We start from the raw sequence: 17,251 nt of genomic DNA, 5'->3' as shown, positions 1-17,251 counted from the left end.
CCATCTGCTTGATCTTACGTACTTCAAAGTCCAAAAAAAGTTACGCTTCTCGATCACCATTGAGATACTTTTCCATGGAAATAACAGTTCCATAACATCAGTTTTTTATTTTTTATTCTTTTGTTTGCTGTTAGCTTCAGGTTCGCTAACCCTAGGCACAATCATGATTCCGTAGGCAATCGCAAACATTTTTCCATGAAGGCATTGACAGTTTTGTCTCACAGTTGGATATGTATTGACAGTTATAGTGATTATTTTTGTGAGAATACACATTTTACTTACTTTTTTCCATGTATCTCGTTTTCATTTGACTGCCTCTTACAAATAAACAATTCAGAGCATAAAACTGAACAGTGGTGGAATAAGTGGTTGTAATCTTGTACGATCTTTCACGAAAAGTAAAGGGGAATTTTAGCTAGATACAGGGTGTTTAAAAACGGTGTCATATGCCTATAGGAGACAGCATTGGTCAAAACTAGAGGAAAAGTTCCCATAATCACATGTCAGGACACCAGTACCATTTGAGATATGGGCCAATCTGTCCTTTCATTCTCATCTGCGTAAACGTAGACACTATAGGGAGTGCTGCATGTGGTTACCAAGCATACTGACATAGCCTTCAGCCTTCTACGTAGTGAATCATGCAGTCTTCTGGATAGACCTGAATACATTCAAATTGCGTCACATGCACTGGTCACGGGGTCTTGCAACTTCTGCATATTGCCAGTGAGTTGGGCATACACCAATGCATTTAAATGTCATCGTGGCCAGAAATGCAATGGGTTCACGCCCGATGCATGGGGAGGCAATGCTACCAGATCTCATCGAACATGAAACGTTGCGATGAGGTACTGTCGCAGTATCCGCGATGGGATGCTGCCTCGCTGTACATAAACCACAGTAGCTGTTTTTCGCAAGGGTGCAGAAACCGATGACACACACCACCTGTTAATATTTTCGGTAAAGTGTATGGTCCTATGAGTCTATCGCCGGCAATCTTCTGACGCATCTCCATGATAGCTCGAGGATTTGCATCTGCCCACACGTGCGCATTGCGGTAATTTACTATGCCATCTCTTGTTAATTCTGCATCATCCGTAAATGGTACACATTGATCCTCACGAGTAAAATGACCCATATTTCAGAGGGTATTGACTTTCGGACTTCTATTTCTGATCAGTATTACGTCCTGTAGGCGTATGTGAAACTTTTTTGAAACACCCAACGAGGCCACTTTCCACATACGATATTGCAGTGCCTGAGTTATTCTGAATTACGGTGCAAAGTTCCTTCAGATATACATGCGTGTCCGAAGGAACTTTGCATTGTAATTCGGAATAAAACAGGCATTGCAATATCGTGTTTATCCACCGACACCGGACAAGTGATTTTCAAGTAAACTTTCTCCCCTGCACAGGAATATGCACATGATTAACGGCATATGGAAGCTTGGGTCTCGCCGTGAGTCGTGCTCGGATAGCCAAATGGTAAGGCGACCGCTCGCGATAACCGAGGTTCGAGTCCCGGCCCGGCACAAATTTTCACTGTCGTCATTCCATTATATAACTGATGGTAGCCCATGTTCGCAACTGTCAATACATTTCATCACTTTCCACCTAGATGAAATCATCTACGTCGTGTCCCTGCATGGACGTATTTCATTCAGTCGATGCAGATGTGTTTGATTTCCCAGATTTTCACTGTCGTCATTCCATTATATAACTGATGGTAGCCCATGTTCGCAACTGTCAATACATTTCATCACTTTCCACCTAGATGAAATCATCTACGTCGTGTCCCTGCATGGACGTATTTCATTCAGTCGATGCAGATGTGTTTGATTTCCCAGAGGATAATGGTGGAATGTGTGTTTCAAAAGCGATCATGTACGTCGTAGAACAATTAAATTTAATAAACTACAGCCTTAGCAAGTCTGTTACCTTTCACATAGTAAAATAAATTGCGACTGCATGCCTCCGAGAAGCCATTGTCAACAACGATTGAGAGAGAAAAATATATACAGTCTTGTTTCCAATATTGAACATACAAGCACTTACATGACAATTTACATTGAATTTACCTAACGGTACTGCACAAAATGTTATGAAACGTCAGATCTGTTATCCGAAACGAATGTTAAATCCTGCCTCGCTAAGCCGAAGTAGTATTAAGGACAGGGGAAAAATCTTTGCAATCTCTAGTGATGAAGTTCGAGTTCAGGTAGTGTGTAACTCAAATTTTGCCAATGAACACTGATGCATTATCGAAACTTTGTCGATTTCAGCATCGGGACAGAATGCTTCTCTTTACATCAATATACGCCATAACTCACTAAGTGCCAGCCGATGGGTACATTTTATTGCACCTTATGTTAAGTTTTATTCTCATTCCTTTAACTGATTAGATTAGGAATAACGGAACTGCGTCAACCGTTATTATACCTGAAAATCGCGGAAAATGGACATCGTGAGGGCATTGGTTGTGACTGCCAGTGAACTCACTCACATAAAGAGCGTGCACTTTGTTTGTACCTCTTCTTTTTTTCAGTCTTGGAGACTTATTGAATCCATTTGATGAGGAAATCCTTTGTATCTGTAGTTGTTGTGTCATAAATGTAATCTATACTTCTGCTTACATGTGTTTCGCTTATCTACGTTCTAAGAATATAAACGTTGCATTTGGATCTTGTATTGAAGGACTGATGTTATGGAACAGAACAACCCATTTCAGAAACATATGCAAATACAAGTTTAATTCGGAGGAGGGCACATCTTTGGACGAGAGCAGAGGAAACAAACATTGATACAAATTTCATTTCGGCTGAAATTTCCAACTTGATAATATGTAGTTGTATAATATTTACATTTAATTGTTGAATATTTAAAGAGGCAAACTTATTTCTACATCACTTTATTTATGTCTAAAATGTACAAAAATAGCTAAAAATTACATTTGTAAATTGATAAAAATTTAAGAAGCACAAACCATTTATTCCTGTTTTTCCCGAGATTATATTTCCGTACAGCCATAAATCTTGAATAACGATCAATTTTATTTCTGTTGCATTTCTGACTTCCTACTCGCGGGTTCTTTTTCCAGTATTGTGTCACGTGTTTGTCTTTTTAGCGGAGTTCATCAGAAATTCCGCAACAGAAAAAAAATGAATGAATCAACTCACCGATTTTAGAATTCACTGCACTTTCCAACAAATAATATAATAACAATAATGAAAATGAAATATCTTTCTCAATGTTGTACACAAATTCGACAGTACAGTAAGATACTTCAGACATACGTAGTATCCAAATAACAATATCTTGCTACCGAAAAAGGCATTTATATCTCTTTCCAACTGAGCAACATATTTTACTTTACATGAAAAAAAAATCATATAAAAAGCATGAAATACGGTGTATTAAAACTTGTCTGAAGTATAGAAAAGTTGCTTAATTATCTATCAACATTTGCAAAAGATATGCATTCGTATGTTTTGTGCGTTTGAAAGACAAAAATTAGAGCACTGACGTAAGGCACTTGCCACTGTAGACACTCTCTCTAACACAGTTTACTGGGATGTATTTTTTTATTCCATTGCTTCTTAACAAGCCTGTGTTGTATATTACACGACAAATATCCGCAGACTCCTCAATAATAAAGATATGGCATTTTTATTATAAATCCAATAAATTATGCAATAAATTAAACAGAGTTCCATGTTTAAGGACAAATAGCAATTATTCGGTCGGTGAAAGCTGTATCTTCCACCAGAACGGTGACTGGAAGAAATATGTAGACTAGGTTCTGGAACAGCTGGATGTGACGATCCCTGAATGCAGGTAGTAGTAGAAGCTATACGCCAGTTGGCATTACAAACGCGGCTGCGTTGAACTATCTGGCGCTTGAAAAAAGGTGTGTGTGTACGAAGGCGGCAACCGAGCGCCGAGATCGCCCGCTGAGCTGGTGTGTGGTACATGTTAACCGAAGGCGACTGCAGTCCGTCTGCTGCGCTTTGCACCGTAAGTCCCTCTCCGATGAGCACCATCTTCAGTTTCTTCTCATGCGAGGCTGTTTTTGTGAATAAACTAGTGTGTGCAGTATCAGAATTAGCTCTTGTTGTAGGATGAGAAGAATGCGAGTGCTTTCATCAACTGGTAGCTCTTCGATATGGGAATGTTGCTATCGTACAGCTTCGACGATGCTCTGCAATCGACGTAGAACCACCAGTTGCATTTGAGGATATTCTGGTCGAACAGTGTCGACTCTGGACAGAGGAAGCTCTTCATGATGAGGCCATCGTCCGTGAAAGCGCACACGTGGAACACCTGCAAGAAAAAGATACTCAGCTTCATCTTGCACTGATACAAGAGTCTATGCATTTTGTCACACTGTGAGTCTGTAAACTGAGTGTAGTCAAATTTTTCCCCTTGTTCCATGAATCATTTGTACGATCAAGCAAGAGAGAAGAAAATAGTCGCGTGGCATTATTGGTGGGACACTTTTAGGGGTAGGACCGATTGGAATGGTTTTCTTCCTTCACGCATATCGGCACTTTTGATTTTTGAAGGGTGACGTTTGTTTTTTGTATGTGTTTCTGCAGAGTATAGGTGGTTTCAGTGTGTGCATGTTGTGAAGAAAAGAGGAAGGGAAGGAAACTCTATGCCGGCACACAGACTAGTACTACCGGATACCACCAAGGGGGCAGTCGAGCTTAGCGTCTCCAGCCGCTGTACGAGTCACCGTTAACAGTGCCACATAGCCTCGCACCGAGAAGTTCCGAATTTAATCCGGAATACTGGCGGGAATCTTCGCACAGCCATCTATGTTCCCCTTGCCATTTTAATACTGGCGGTGCATATTTCTTCCATAACCATAATTCGAACTGGCTGCCTCAGAGTCGGGCGCAACAAGATTTCCCTGCGTAAGCGATTTCAATTACGAAGGAGCATCTGTGCATGATAATGCGTTCAGATATAAAAAGCGTAATTACGATTCATAATCAAAATATCGTATACTTTTTCAAGTGCTTATGTAACTAAACGTTCGAAATTTTCATTGTTAATTCAGAGACAGTGAGAAATTCTACGACCTGAGATGATGTTCATATAAACGAAACTTTGTTGTGTTTGTACGTGACGCGCAGTAAGAACTCATTTTGAACTTGGCTTTGACACAACCTCGTGGTTGTGGTTTTTTAATGTTGTTGTGTTTTGTTTGCCTCGTCGATACGGATAAACTGAAAATTAATGCCGACATAATACTCTTTGTTTTGCACAGGCAATGCTCAACGGAATTTCGTCCAAAGTTAGTGAAGGTTAACAAGAAATACGATCCATAGATATCAATAAATATGACACTGAACTGGAGAGTGCCGTACGCATCTTATGATACTCCACGTGAACGAAGTCTACGGATATTTGTCGTGTAATATACAACACAGGCTACAGAGAGTGTCTGCAGTGGCAAGTGCCTTACGTCAGAGCTCTAATTTTTGTCTTTCCACGTAAACACCGAGCAAGTATACGATATGATGTTAGACTACCGACAGTCAAAGGCGTCGGAATAGCTGACGCTGCCGTGGAAGCCGACGAAGGTGATTTATTCTTCCAAAACAAACAATATACGTAAACTGTTTATCACAGAGAATCAGCAGACCTATAAGAATATTTGCTGACGATGCACTTGTGTACGGGAAAGAATCGTCGTTCGACTGTCGTAAGAAATTACAGAAACAGGATGTATGCGTGGACAAGGAAAAAAAATCCCGGATTTTTCCCGGATTTCCCAGTTAAAAATACACTTTCTCCCGGGTGTAAATTCACTTTTTCCGTGTTAAGTGACAGTATACTCTTCTCGGCACTGTAAAACTCATCAATTCTTTGAATTTTTATGTTTTTATATACCAACGTTTTGAAACACCTTTGATGTGCAGCTACATGTACGCTGCATATTTCCGTATTACGAAGATATAAAGTTGAATTTCACCAAACACCGCATGTCACTTTCCGAAGCATTTAAATGGAGATTGCGAGGCGCTTTTGCAAGCCAGTCATAGCTTATTGTGACGTGATCTCGCCAGCTGATGACAGCACGGACACGTGATGTAGTGGGCCCATAGCAGGATCATTCTTAAGTAGCGCCAACACACAATACGAAAAGTTAATGGTTTAAATTAATATACATAGCATTCACACATAATATTGGTCTCTAAGATTAATAAGCTGGAAGAGAAGCTAAGCTTCCACATATAATGTTGATCTTTTATGCGCGTGTTACATTTTAAGATACATCACATAAATGTGCCAGTAAAATTTTTAATAACGACGTAAATGTTTGATCTTGTGGGCTCGAAATTCTTCTAAATGGTCGTCCTCAAAGAGCTGATTTTTAAATGAGAGTCAAACGTTTTGTGATTTATGTAATTCATCGTACATTCTCGCACATAGTTCATCTTGCGTAAAAGGAAATTTGGTTTGAATGTAACGCTTTTCAAACCACCATTCGCAATATTTTCCTGCGACCTGTTAGAAATAGGTTCGTTTCCAGTTGGAAGAGAGTGCCAGATAATAGGCGTCACCGCGCTTACGCAGCTACGATGACGCAGGAAGCCCTATATTCGTACGTGTAAAACATTAAAAGATCTTACATTATGTCACACAAGAAACAAGACATCAGAGGATACTTCAAGAGCATCGGAATTTCGTGAACCATGCTAAAATGCATAATTCGGCTTCAAAAGCACATTCATGTGTCCATATTCGTATGTAAATGTTCTTGGAGTACCAGTACTGTATTATCTCATGTTTGGGCCTTTATTGTGGCATAATGCCATACGTGCACTTGAAATGCAGCGAACAGTTGAAACAAGCCAATAGCGCGAAATTAAACACTTTGTTTCAAATAAAACAGAAAAGATTAATGAAAGCCAAATCTCTTTAGCAAACGGACAAAAATAACTTTAATGTTCTGCAAGGCGATTAATGCTTGACTGTCAGGAAGGTGGAAATAAAATCTAAAACTAATAACATATTTTAGCCTTCTGTAATTATGCGAAAGTATTTTAATTCATTTGATAACTCCCGGCGGCAAAAATACGTTTGTTGTCATTTAACGTGAGAGCAATAAACAACGAGGAAACAACAATATCACTGAACGTAAACACAGATCACGTGGAGACGATCCATCTCCCTATCACAACTCAGACTGCTCTGGGCATCAGCGTCAGATTTACTACATGTTTTAAGCTATTATTGGCGCTGTTTGTGACATATTTTCTGTGCTCTTTTTCTGTTGCCGTCTTTTTATACTTAGCGAACATCATGTCATATGCAACCATGTGAGCGGCTGTTAGTAAACAAATACTCAAAGGTGAACTTCGTATGTCAGCAGTATATACTTGGGGTTGTGGTAGTGTTTGTGCAAACCAGTTATTTTGGTGTGTATTTAGCTGTTGCTTAGCTATTCTTGTACTCACGTTCGTTGGATAGTGTGTGGCTGCTTTTTACACAGAAAAACAAAACTTTTCCTCTTTGTTTCTGATCCATAATCTTACGCCATCGCGTGTCGTCTTCGTTGTTTTTCCGTAATTTGAATTACTGTCTCCTACTTGGAAGCGATTCGTCGTATGCTCTCACACAGACTGAAGTGGCAAAATTCATGGATACCTCCTTATATCGTCTCGGACCTCCTTTTGCCTGGTGTAGTGCAACAACTCGACGTGACATGGACTCAACAAATCGACGGAAGTCCCCAGCAGAAGCGCAGAGTTATCCTGCCTCTATAGCCGTCTGTAATTGCGCAAGAGTTGTCAATGTATGATTTTGTGCACGAACTGGTGGCCAAATCACTCACTCCAGCTGTCCGGAATGTTCTTCAAACGAGTCAGGAACAGTTGTGGTCTGGCTACATGGTACAATGTCACGCATAAAAGTACCATGGTCGTTTGGAGACACTAAGTCCACGAGTGGCTGCAAATAATCTCCAAGTAAGCGAACATAACCGTATACATTTAATGATAGGTCCAGTTGGACCAGAGAAACCAGTCCACTCTATGTAAACACAATCCACACCATTACGAAGCCACTATCAATTTGCACAGTGCCTTGTTAACAACTTAGTTCGCCACGCGGTGTAACCGAGAGGTCTAGGAGCCTTGCCACTGTTCGCGCGGCTCCCCCAGTCGGAGATTCGAGTCCTCCCTCGGACATGGATGTGTGTGTTTTGTCCTTTGCGTAAGTTAGTTTAAGGTAGATAAAGTAGTGAGTAAGCCTAGAGGCCGATGACCTCAGCAGTTTGGTCCCATAGGAACTTACCACAACTTAGGTCCATGGCATCGTAGGGTCTGTGCCACACTCGAACCCTACCATCAGTTCTTACCAACTGAAATCGGGACTTATCTGACCCGGACACGGTTTTCCAGTAGTCTAACGTCCAACCGGTATGGTCATCCGCCCAGGAGAGGCGCTGCAGGCGATGTCGTGCTGTTAGCAAAGAAACTCGCGTCGCTCATCTGCTGCCACAGCTCATTGATGCCAAATTTGCCCGCACTGTCCTAACAAATACGTTCATTGTATATTCCACATTGATTTCTTCGGTTATTTCACGCTTGTCTCTTAGAAGTGACAACTCTACGCAAAGGCCGCTGCTCTCGGTCGTTTAGTGAAGGCTGTCGGCCACTGCGCTGTCCCTGATGAGAGGAAATGCCTGAAATTTGGAGTTCTCGGCACGCTCTTGGCACTGTGGATCGTGGAATATTGAATTACTTAATGATTTCCAAAATGGAATGTCCCATGCGTCTAGCTCCAAGTACCATTCGGCGTTCAGAGCCTGTTAATTCCCGTCGTGCGGTCATAAACACGTCGAAAACCTTTTCACACGAATCACATGGGTACAGATGACAGCTCCACCAATGCACAGCCTTTTTATACCTTGTGTACGCGATACTATCGCCATCTGTATATGTGAATATCGCTATCCCATGACTTTTGTCACCTCAGTCTATTTGTTCCTTATTCACTGTTATTACTGCCCTCGATGTCTGGCATCTCGAAACTTCGTGATGACGCACTAACAATGGGCCAACAAAGACGTAAGGATCTGACGAAGGTAGTATGACATACAAAATAAGGCAGCGATATACAAAGTGCTTTTGTGAACTTCATGTACGTGAGAATCAAGAAATTAGATGTTAGCAGAATGATGAGGCCTTCGCTTGTGCAATCTACAGAGGGCACGAAGTACATTGATTTGCTGCGAATTATTACGCACAGCATGAGCCACGTGACAAACTTTCATGGTCCGAATCATTCTCGGATTCCATCTACAACGTGGGACACACCAGCCATATATGAGTATGCAAAAGCCTGGTGTTTGTGAATTTGTAGTCTTAAGACAGTCATAGAGGACAGTAGATAAACAATGTGTTGGCGGTACTTAAAAATAAAAAAAATATCTTGGTAACAACATTTTAATGCATACTGAGAAAAAATGGAAACGGAGATTATTTTCAAACGGAATGGGTATCGCTCTACTTTCTCCATACAGTGTAAAACAATTTCATATGAGAAGAGGCACCACTCGTATAAGCAAGGGATCAGATTAAGACTGAACAATCAAACTCTTGTCAAATTCTGTGCAAGCTTTCGAGCAGACAAAGTATGTAAAAGAAGGTACTTAACCTTCAGGGCAAAGTCTGGAGAAACAAAGTGCATTGCGAAACTACAAAGAACATAAAAAGTCACTCGAATAAATAACACAAAAAAATCTGTAACAGAAAAGGGAAAATTAAATTACAACACAATGGTTAAAACATAAGCTCTTTATACATCTGTGACCATGATAATATGTTACAGATCACAAATAAAAATAATTTAAACAACAAACAAAGATAATTATCAGAGAAATGTAGGACAAAAGTGCTAAATAGGTTCTTGGATGATAAGAAAATATCAGAAGAAAAATCAGGAAACTGAGATTACAGTCTTACAGTCACCTACACAGAATCATCGACAAAAGCAGTCTGACCAAGAAAATTCTAACTTAATCTTAGCGATGTAAGATGTAAATGTTGTATGACATTGCTGGCTGGAATAATCCACGAGGCGGGTTCAGCGGCCTGTCCGAAAGGCTGTTCTTCCTCTGCGGACATTGACCCCATTCCTTGTGGATATGTGAGAGCTGTGTCGTATGTGGACATACAGAGGGCAGGTGAGTGTAATGGATGCGTGTGTATTGTAGTGTTATGTATGTGATCTATGATGATGATGATGATGATGAGATTGGGGAGGATGAAACCTGGTGCCGGCAAGTAGTCTACTCCTCTCGTATAGCAGCCGAACTGAAAGTCCCCATCCGACGGACTGATCACCATTAACAGTGCCACATGCCCTCACTTCTTAAGACAGTACAGAGAGGTTTGAAATGAAATCCACGATACTTGGGCAGAGACGGGTGATCAGGAATTTTACATCACCACCTGTGCTCGCCTTACCAGCCAAATACTGGCACTGGAATTTCACCCACCAGCAGAATTCGAACTGGCGTATTCCAGAGTCGAGTGGCACCACAAACGCCTGCGTTAGCGACCTCACACACGGTGGTGGGTACCTTATTTACATTGATGGAAAAATCGCAACACCAAAAAAATAATTCATGTAGCGTAATGAAATTTCGGGAATACATTTATCTAGGTAAGATATTTAAGTGATTGACATTGAAAGATCACAGGTTAATGTAAGCGCGAGATAAGTCATAGCAAATGCGAAATGGCGGTACATTAATAACCGGTGTTACTGACGGAATGTTGAATGCAGGCATGCAAATGTACATGCAGTGTGCTGTACAGGTGCCGGATGTCATTTTGTGGGATGGAGTTGCACGTCTGTTGCACTTGGTCGGTCAGTACAGGGACAGTTAATGCTGGTTGTGGATGACGCTGGAGCTGCCTTCCGATGAAGTTCCATATGCGCTCTATTGGAGACATATCTGGTGATATAACAGGCCACTCTGCAGAGAATGTTGGGTTACAACACTGGTATGTGGGTGAAGGTTGCCCTGGAATGCCGTCCACGAATGGCAGCAAAACAGGTCGAATCATCAGAGTGTCGTACAAATTTGCAGTCAATTTGCGTGGGATAACCACCAGAGTGCTCGTGCTGTCCCGCGAAATTGCACTGCAGACCACAGCTCCAGCTTGTCGTTGCCCTATTACACGACCTCGTTCAGTCTGAGGGAGATGCTGACAATGGCGGCTTTGCTGAATCTCACCGAGTCCAATCTAAAAGGTGACTAGCGCTCACGACCATTACAGCGTGTATTTAAGGTATGCTCGTAGTGGAACTTCTAGCGTCAGTATGTGATTTGCGCAAAATCTGAACAGACGTCATCTTTCAGATGTAGAAACACGCCTACCAACTTCCCCGTTTATGTCGCACAATTCCTTCTCAGTGTTGCGATTTTTCTTCCGTCGGTGGACGAAAAAACCATAACTGGCCTCCAGAAGTTCACGAAGACCTAACAGGAATGGGCATTCGTGAAGAAAATTTAGAATCTTAAATGAAAAACACAGATATAGAATGAGTCCTTCCCGTCAAAGAACGTACAAAGAAAAACAGTGAACAAATGAAGGAACATGACTGGGTGTTGTGTGATGTCCTTAGGTTAGTTAGGTTTAAGTAGTTCTAACAAGGGAACCTCCCCATCGCACCCCCCTCAGATTTAGTTATAAGTTGGCGCAGTGGATAGGCCTTCAAAAACTGTACACAGATCAATCGAGAAAACAGGAAGAAGTTGTGTGGAACTATGAAAAAGAAGCAAAATATTCAAACAGAGTAGTCCATGTGCAACATAACGAATACAGCGATAATACTAGATCAGGAGTGCCGTGGTCACGTGGTTAGCGTGAACAGCTGCGAAACGAGAGGTCCTTGGATCAAGTCTTCCCTCGAGTGAAAATTTTACTTTCTTTATTTTCGCAAAGTTATGATCTGTCCGTTCGTTCATTGACGTCTCTGTTCACTGTAATAAGTTTAGTGTCTTTGTTTTGCGACCGCACCGCAAAACCGTGCGATTAGTAGACGAAAGGACGTGCCTCTCCAATGGGAACCGAAAACATATGATCGCAAGGTCATAGGTCAACCGATTCCTCCACAGGAAAACACGTCTGATATATTCTATACGACACTGGTGACGGCATGTGCGTCCCATGACAGCAATATGTTGTCGGCCCACCTAACTTGTACACTTGGCGAATGGGTAAAAAATTCTTCTACCTTGCCCGATTTAGGTTTTCTTGTCGATGTGATAATCACTCCCAAAAAATTGATCGCATTGGACGGACAGATAATAATTGTCTGGGAATATAAAATTAAAACTTTTCGCTCGAGGGAAGGCTTGAACCAAGGAACTCTCAGTCCGTAGCTGCTAACGCTAACCACGGGACCACGGCGCTCCTGGGCTCACATTATCCTTGATGTCATATCTTCTCATTGACTACTCAGTTTGTATATTTTGCTTAATTTTTTCATAGTTCCATATAACTTCTTCCTGTTTTCTCGATTGATCTGTGTTCAGTTTTTCAAGGCCCATCCACTGTGCTAACTTATAACTAAATCTGAGGGGGGTGCGATGGGGAGGTTCCCTTGTAAGTTCTAGGGGACTGATTACCATAGATGTTAAGTCCCATAGTGCTCAGAGCCATTTGAACCATTTTTTTTTAAATGAAGGAACGATGGGAGGAAAAGAGGATTAAAATGGGAAATAAGTTCAAACACGCTCCTCAGTCGGGCAAAATGAATTTAAAAAGTACGTACGAGACGGGAAAGGAAAATATTTCTTACCATACACCCCAAATCCTCGTCTGCGTACAGGCCAGGGAAATGTTTCTGGTCGCCGCAGTAAAAGGAGGTATCGGGCAACTCCACCCTGGAGGCGAAATTATCGTCGAAGTTCTTTTCGTAGCCGACTGGGTAGTATTCCTTGGGCGCGTTCATGACCTTGCTGAGCCCAGCGAGCGAGTATTTCTTGGGCGGTTCCGCGGGCGGCGGCCTGCGAGTGGTGGTGGTGGTGGTGGTGGTCGTGGTGGTGGTGGAGCTGGTCGTGCTGGTGGCCATGGCCGCCTGCAACAGCTGCTGCTGGCGGATGGCGATGGCGGCGGCCACCGTGTCCGTGCTGAGGTTGGTGGCTTGCGCGATGGCGCGCACCAGCGCCGGCTGCGGCGGCGTCACCAGCTGCTGCAGGGACACGCCCTGAGCCGACGCCGCCGTCGGCTGCTGCGACGCCAGAGTGCGCAGCGACAGCGTGTTGCTCGAGATGCCGTTGTCCGACACCAGGTCCTTCCGCACCTGCAGGTAATGCGAACACCTTACAGACGTGCCACCCTCCAGTTGCGATCTGTATCTTTATATAGACTCGTCAATCCTCTGTACAGCGATTGACGGAGAGAATATTAGAGATTTTCTGCCTATTCTACATTCAGACTCAACACTTAATATCAGTCGACAAATGCAAATAATGTGTGCAGTCAATATCTACCGTACAGCGCTGCCGATACCGGACCCACTCCCGAAATCACAAACCGCCTTACCGATAGATGGCTTAAATGTCGGACACTGTCTGGTGATCTCTGTAACGTGAAGCTTCCGAACCCACTCGAGTCGAAAACTTACTGCTCTGCAATTCGGCCAACTGTCTTGTAGGCTGCACAATGTTGGGATGCAACATAAGAATCAGAGAAACGGCTTGTTGTAATGGAAATAAAAATGCTTCAGTGGACATTTGGCCTGAAACTTCGTGATCGTACGACTAACGATGATATTCGCATGGGCAGTGTACTGGCATCTGTCACTTACAAGATGGCAGACGACGGTATGAATACGTACACTACATTAATATGTGGTGGGTCCCCAATTCACCTTCGTAACGGCTTAAACTCTGCTGGCGTCACTTTCAACGAGATGTCTCAGTGCCCGAGTAGGAATGGAAGCCCATTTTTCCTCAAGAGCCGAACCAGAGAAGGCAGTGATGTTGGACGCTAGGGTCTGCAACGAAATTGACGTTCTAACTCACCCCAGAGATGTTCCAGTGAGTTCATTTCGGAATTTCGGGCAGGTAACTACATTTGAGGAATGTTATTGTCTACAAACCGTTGCCTCACAGATGTTGTTTTATGACAGGGTGCACTGTCATGTTGATACAAACAATCATCGTCTCCTAACTGTACATCGACGTAGGCTGTACACAATGCTGTAAAATGTGTTCACATCCTCCCACCATTAGCGTTTTCTTCAGCGTGGAGACCAAGCCATAACTTTGAAAAACATCCCTATACTTAACACCACGTCCACATGATGGTGGGTAACGTCCTCCAAAGCCTTCTATCTGATATAGCGTCATTCATCACTCCTCATTACTCGTTTCTATTAGTTCTCTGTTCAGAGGCGACTCTTTGTACACCACCTCAAGCGTTGCGTAGAATTGACTACAGAAACATGTGGCTTATGAAGAGCTGCTCGACCATCGTGCGGCGTCCTTTTTAACACCATACACATAGTCATTGTGCTATCTGGACTGCTGGTAGCATTTTTGAATTCGCGAGTGATTCGTTTCGCTGATTTCGTGAGATTTTTTATAACCACCTTTCGCAATGGTCGACGGTCCCTGTCCGTCAGTACATGTCTTGGTTCAGTTGTGGTTGTTCCTTCGCGTTTCCATTTAACAGTCACATCACCGACAGTCGACCTGGGCAGCTTTAGACTGATTCAAACGTCCCTGACGGATTTGTTACTCAGGAGACATCCAATAACTTGTCCCTCTTCGAAATCACTGAGCTCTAATGATCGACTGATTCTGCCATTACAGTTTCTCTACTGACAACAAAATGACTGCTCCCCACTTTCTCTTACAGTGGCGGGTCCGCCTCTAGTGCCATCTAGTGGTCAAATTTGCAATACGTAGGTGTGTCCGGATGCCTTTGATCAAATAATGCACTTCTAACAGATCAAAATATAATAGCAATAGTTATCGTTAAAAGCCGATGATAAACGACCTATTTGGAGAGGGAGGTAAAGCTGGCTAGATAACCTCCATATAGACCTCAAGAAAACAGATCTCTACATCTACATCTACATCTACATACATACTCCGCAATCCACCATACGGTACGTGGCGGAGGGTACCTCGTACCATGACTAGCATCTTCTCTCCCTGTTCCAATCCCAAACAGAACGAGGGAAAAATGACTGCCTATATGCCTCTGTACGAGCCCTAATCTCTCTTATCTTATCTTTGTGGTCTTTCCGCGAAATGTAAGTTGGCGGTAGTAAAATTGTACTACAGTCAGCCTCAAATGCTGGTTGTCTAAATTTCCTCAGTAGCGATTCACGAAAAGAATGTCTCTTTTCGTCTAGAGACTCCCATCCGAGTTCCTGAAGCATTTCCGTAACACTCGCGTGATGACCAAACCTACCAGTAACAAATCTAGCAGCCCGCCTCTGAATTGCTTCTATGTCCTTCCTCAATCCGATCTGACAGGGATCCCAAACGCTCGAGCAGCTCAAGAATAGGTCGTATTAGTGTTTTATAAGCGGTCTCCTTTACAGATGAACCATGTCTTCCCAAAATTCTACCAATGAACCGAAGACGACTATCCGCCTTCCCCACAACTGCCATTACGTGCTTGTCCCACTTCATATCGCTCTGCAATGTTACTCCCAAATATTTAATCGACGTGACTGTGTCAAGCGCTACACTACTAATGGAATATTCAAACATTACAGGATTCTTTTTCCTATTCATCTGCATTAATTTACATTTATCTATATTGAGAGTTAGCTGCCATTCTTTACACCAATCCCAAATCCTGTCGGAGTCATCTTGTATCCTCCTACAATCACTCACCGACGACACTTTACCGTACACCACAGCATCATCAGCAAACAGCCGCACATTGCTATCCACCCTATCCAAAACATCATTTATGTTGATAGAAAACAACAGCGGACCTACCACTCTTCCCTGGGGCACTCCAGATGATACCCTCACCTCCGATGAACACCCACCATCGAGGACAACGTACTGGGTTCTATTACTTAAGAAGTCTTCGAGCCACTCACATACTTGGGAACCAATCCCATATGCTCGTACCTCGTACCTTAGTTAGGAGTCTGCAGTGGGGTACCGAGTCAAACGCTTTTCGGAAGTCAAGGAATATGGCATCCGTCTGATACCCTTCATCCATGGTTTGCAACATATCATGTGAAAAAAGGGCGAGTTGCGTTTCGCAGGAACGATGCTTTCTAAAGCCGTGCTGATGCATGATTAGCAACTTCTCTGTCTCAAGGAAATTCATTATATTCGAACTGAGAATATGTTCGAGAATCCTGCAACAAACCGATGTTAAGGATATTGGTCTGTAATTTTGAGGATCTGTCCTTCTACCCTTCTTATACACAGGCGTCACCTGCGATTTTTTCCAGTCGCTCGGGACTTTACGTGGGGCAAGAGATCTCCACCTTGATCAAGTACAAGATAGCACTAAGTGGTGAAAGACATACAAGAGGGCGAACTCCCCTTTACTGCGAGACAAACTTTGAGGAGAAGGGCAAAGATATGACTCTGTAAGTGCCATAATCTCTCTTATCTTTTCCTCAGGATCCCTACGTGACATGTACGACCGTGACAGCAAAAGTGTGGCTCAGTTTTTTGAATTCACATTCTTTAAATTTATCCAACAAGGTTTGGCGAGAACAACGTCGCGTCGCCTTTCTTCCAACCGTTACCTTTGAAAGGGCCCAGCCGATTTCTTTCGTCATCCTTCCCTAATCCGAACTTATGCACCGTCTCTATTTATCTCGTCATTGACGAGATGTTCCACACTAATCTTCCTTCTTCTAAAGATTCCCATGTACACTGATGAGCCAAAACGTTATGACCACCTGCATAATAGCTTGTTTGCCCGTCTTTGGAACGAAATACATAACTGATTCTGCGTTACAGGGATCCGACAGTTTGTTGATTGTTTTGTGGAAGTAAGTAAGTAGTGGGGTTACAGGGGTGTGGCCGCACTCTCCATTGTTCCCATGTATCCAAGATGGAGGCGATGACGTCATAAAAGATGGCGACATGTAGACTTGATAACAATGCACGATGTCATCGGAGATACGGAGTGACCGAGAAGTTCTAGGCACTGCATTCTGGAACTGCGCAACCGCTACGGTCGCAGGTTTGAATCCTGCCTCGGGCATGGATGTGTGCGGTG

The 17,251-nt window shown here is 42.9% G+C and overlaps 1 protein-coding gene across 1 annotated transcript in view; it reads right to left on the bottom strand.

Annotated features, from left to right (window-relative positions):
• Nucleotides 1-2,893: 2,893 nt before the first annotated feature.
• LOC126469636 (uncharacterized) overlaps nucleotides 2,894-17,251 on the bottom strand; it is a 358,045-nt gene continuing 343,687 nt past the window's right edge. Inside the window, exons 5-6 of the mRNA XM_050096761.1 lie at nucleotides 12,834-13,337; nucleotides 2,894-4,322 (exon numbers count right to left, since the gene is read on the bottom strand). Of these exons, the coding sequence (XP_049952718.1) occupies nucleotides 4,104-4,322; nucleotides 12,834-13,337 (723 nt within the window). The 3' untranslated portion in view covers nucleotides 2,894-4,103. The remainder of the gene's footprint in view (nucleotides 4,323-12,833; nucleotides 13,338-17,251) is intronic.

This window comes from Schistocerca serialis, chromosome 3 (genome assembly GCF_023864345.2).
Source record: "Schistocerca serialis cubense isolate TAMUIC-IGC-003099 chromosome 3, iqSchSeri2.2, whole genome shotgun sequence".
Classification (NCBI taxonomy): Eukaryota; Metazoa; Arthropoda; class Insecta; order Orthoptera; family Acrididae; genus Schistocerca; species Schistocerca serialis.
This window is presented reverse-complemented; position numbering and strand designations above follow the sequence as displayed.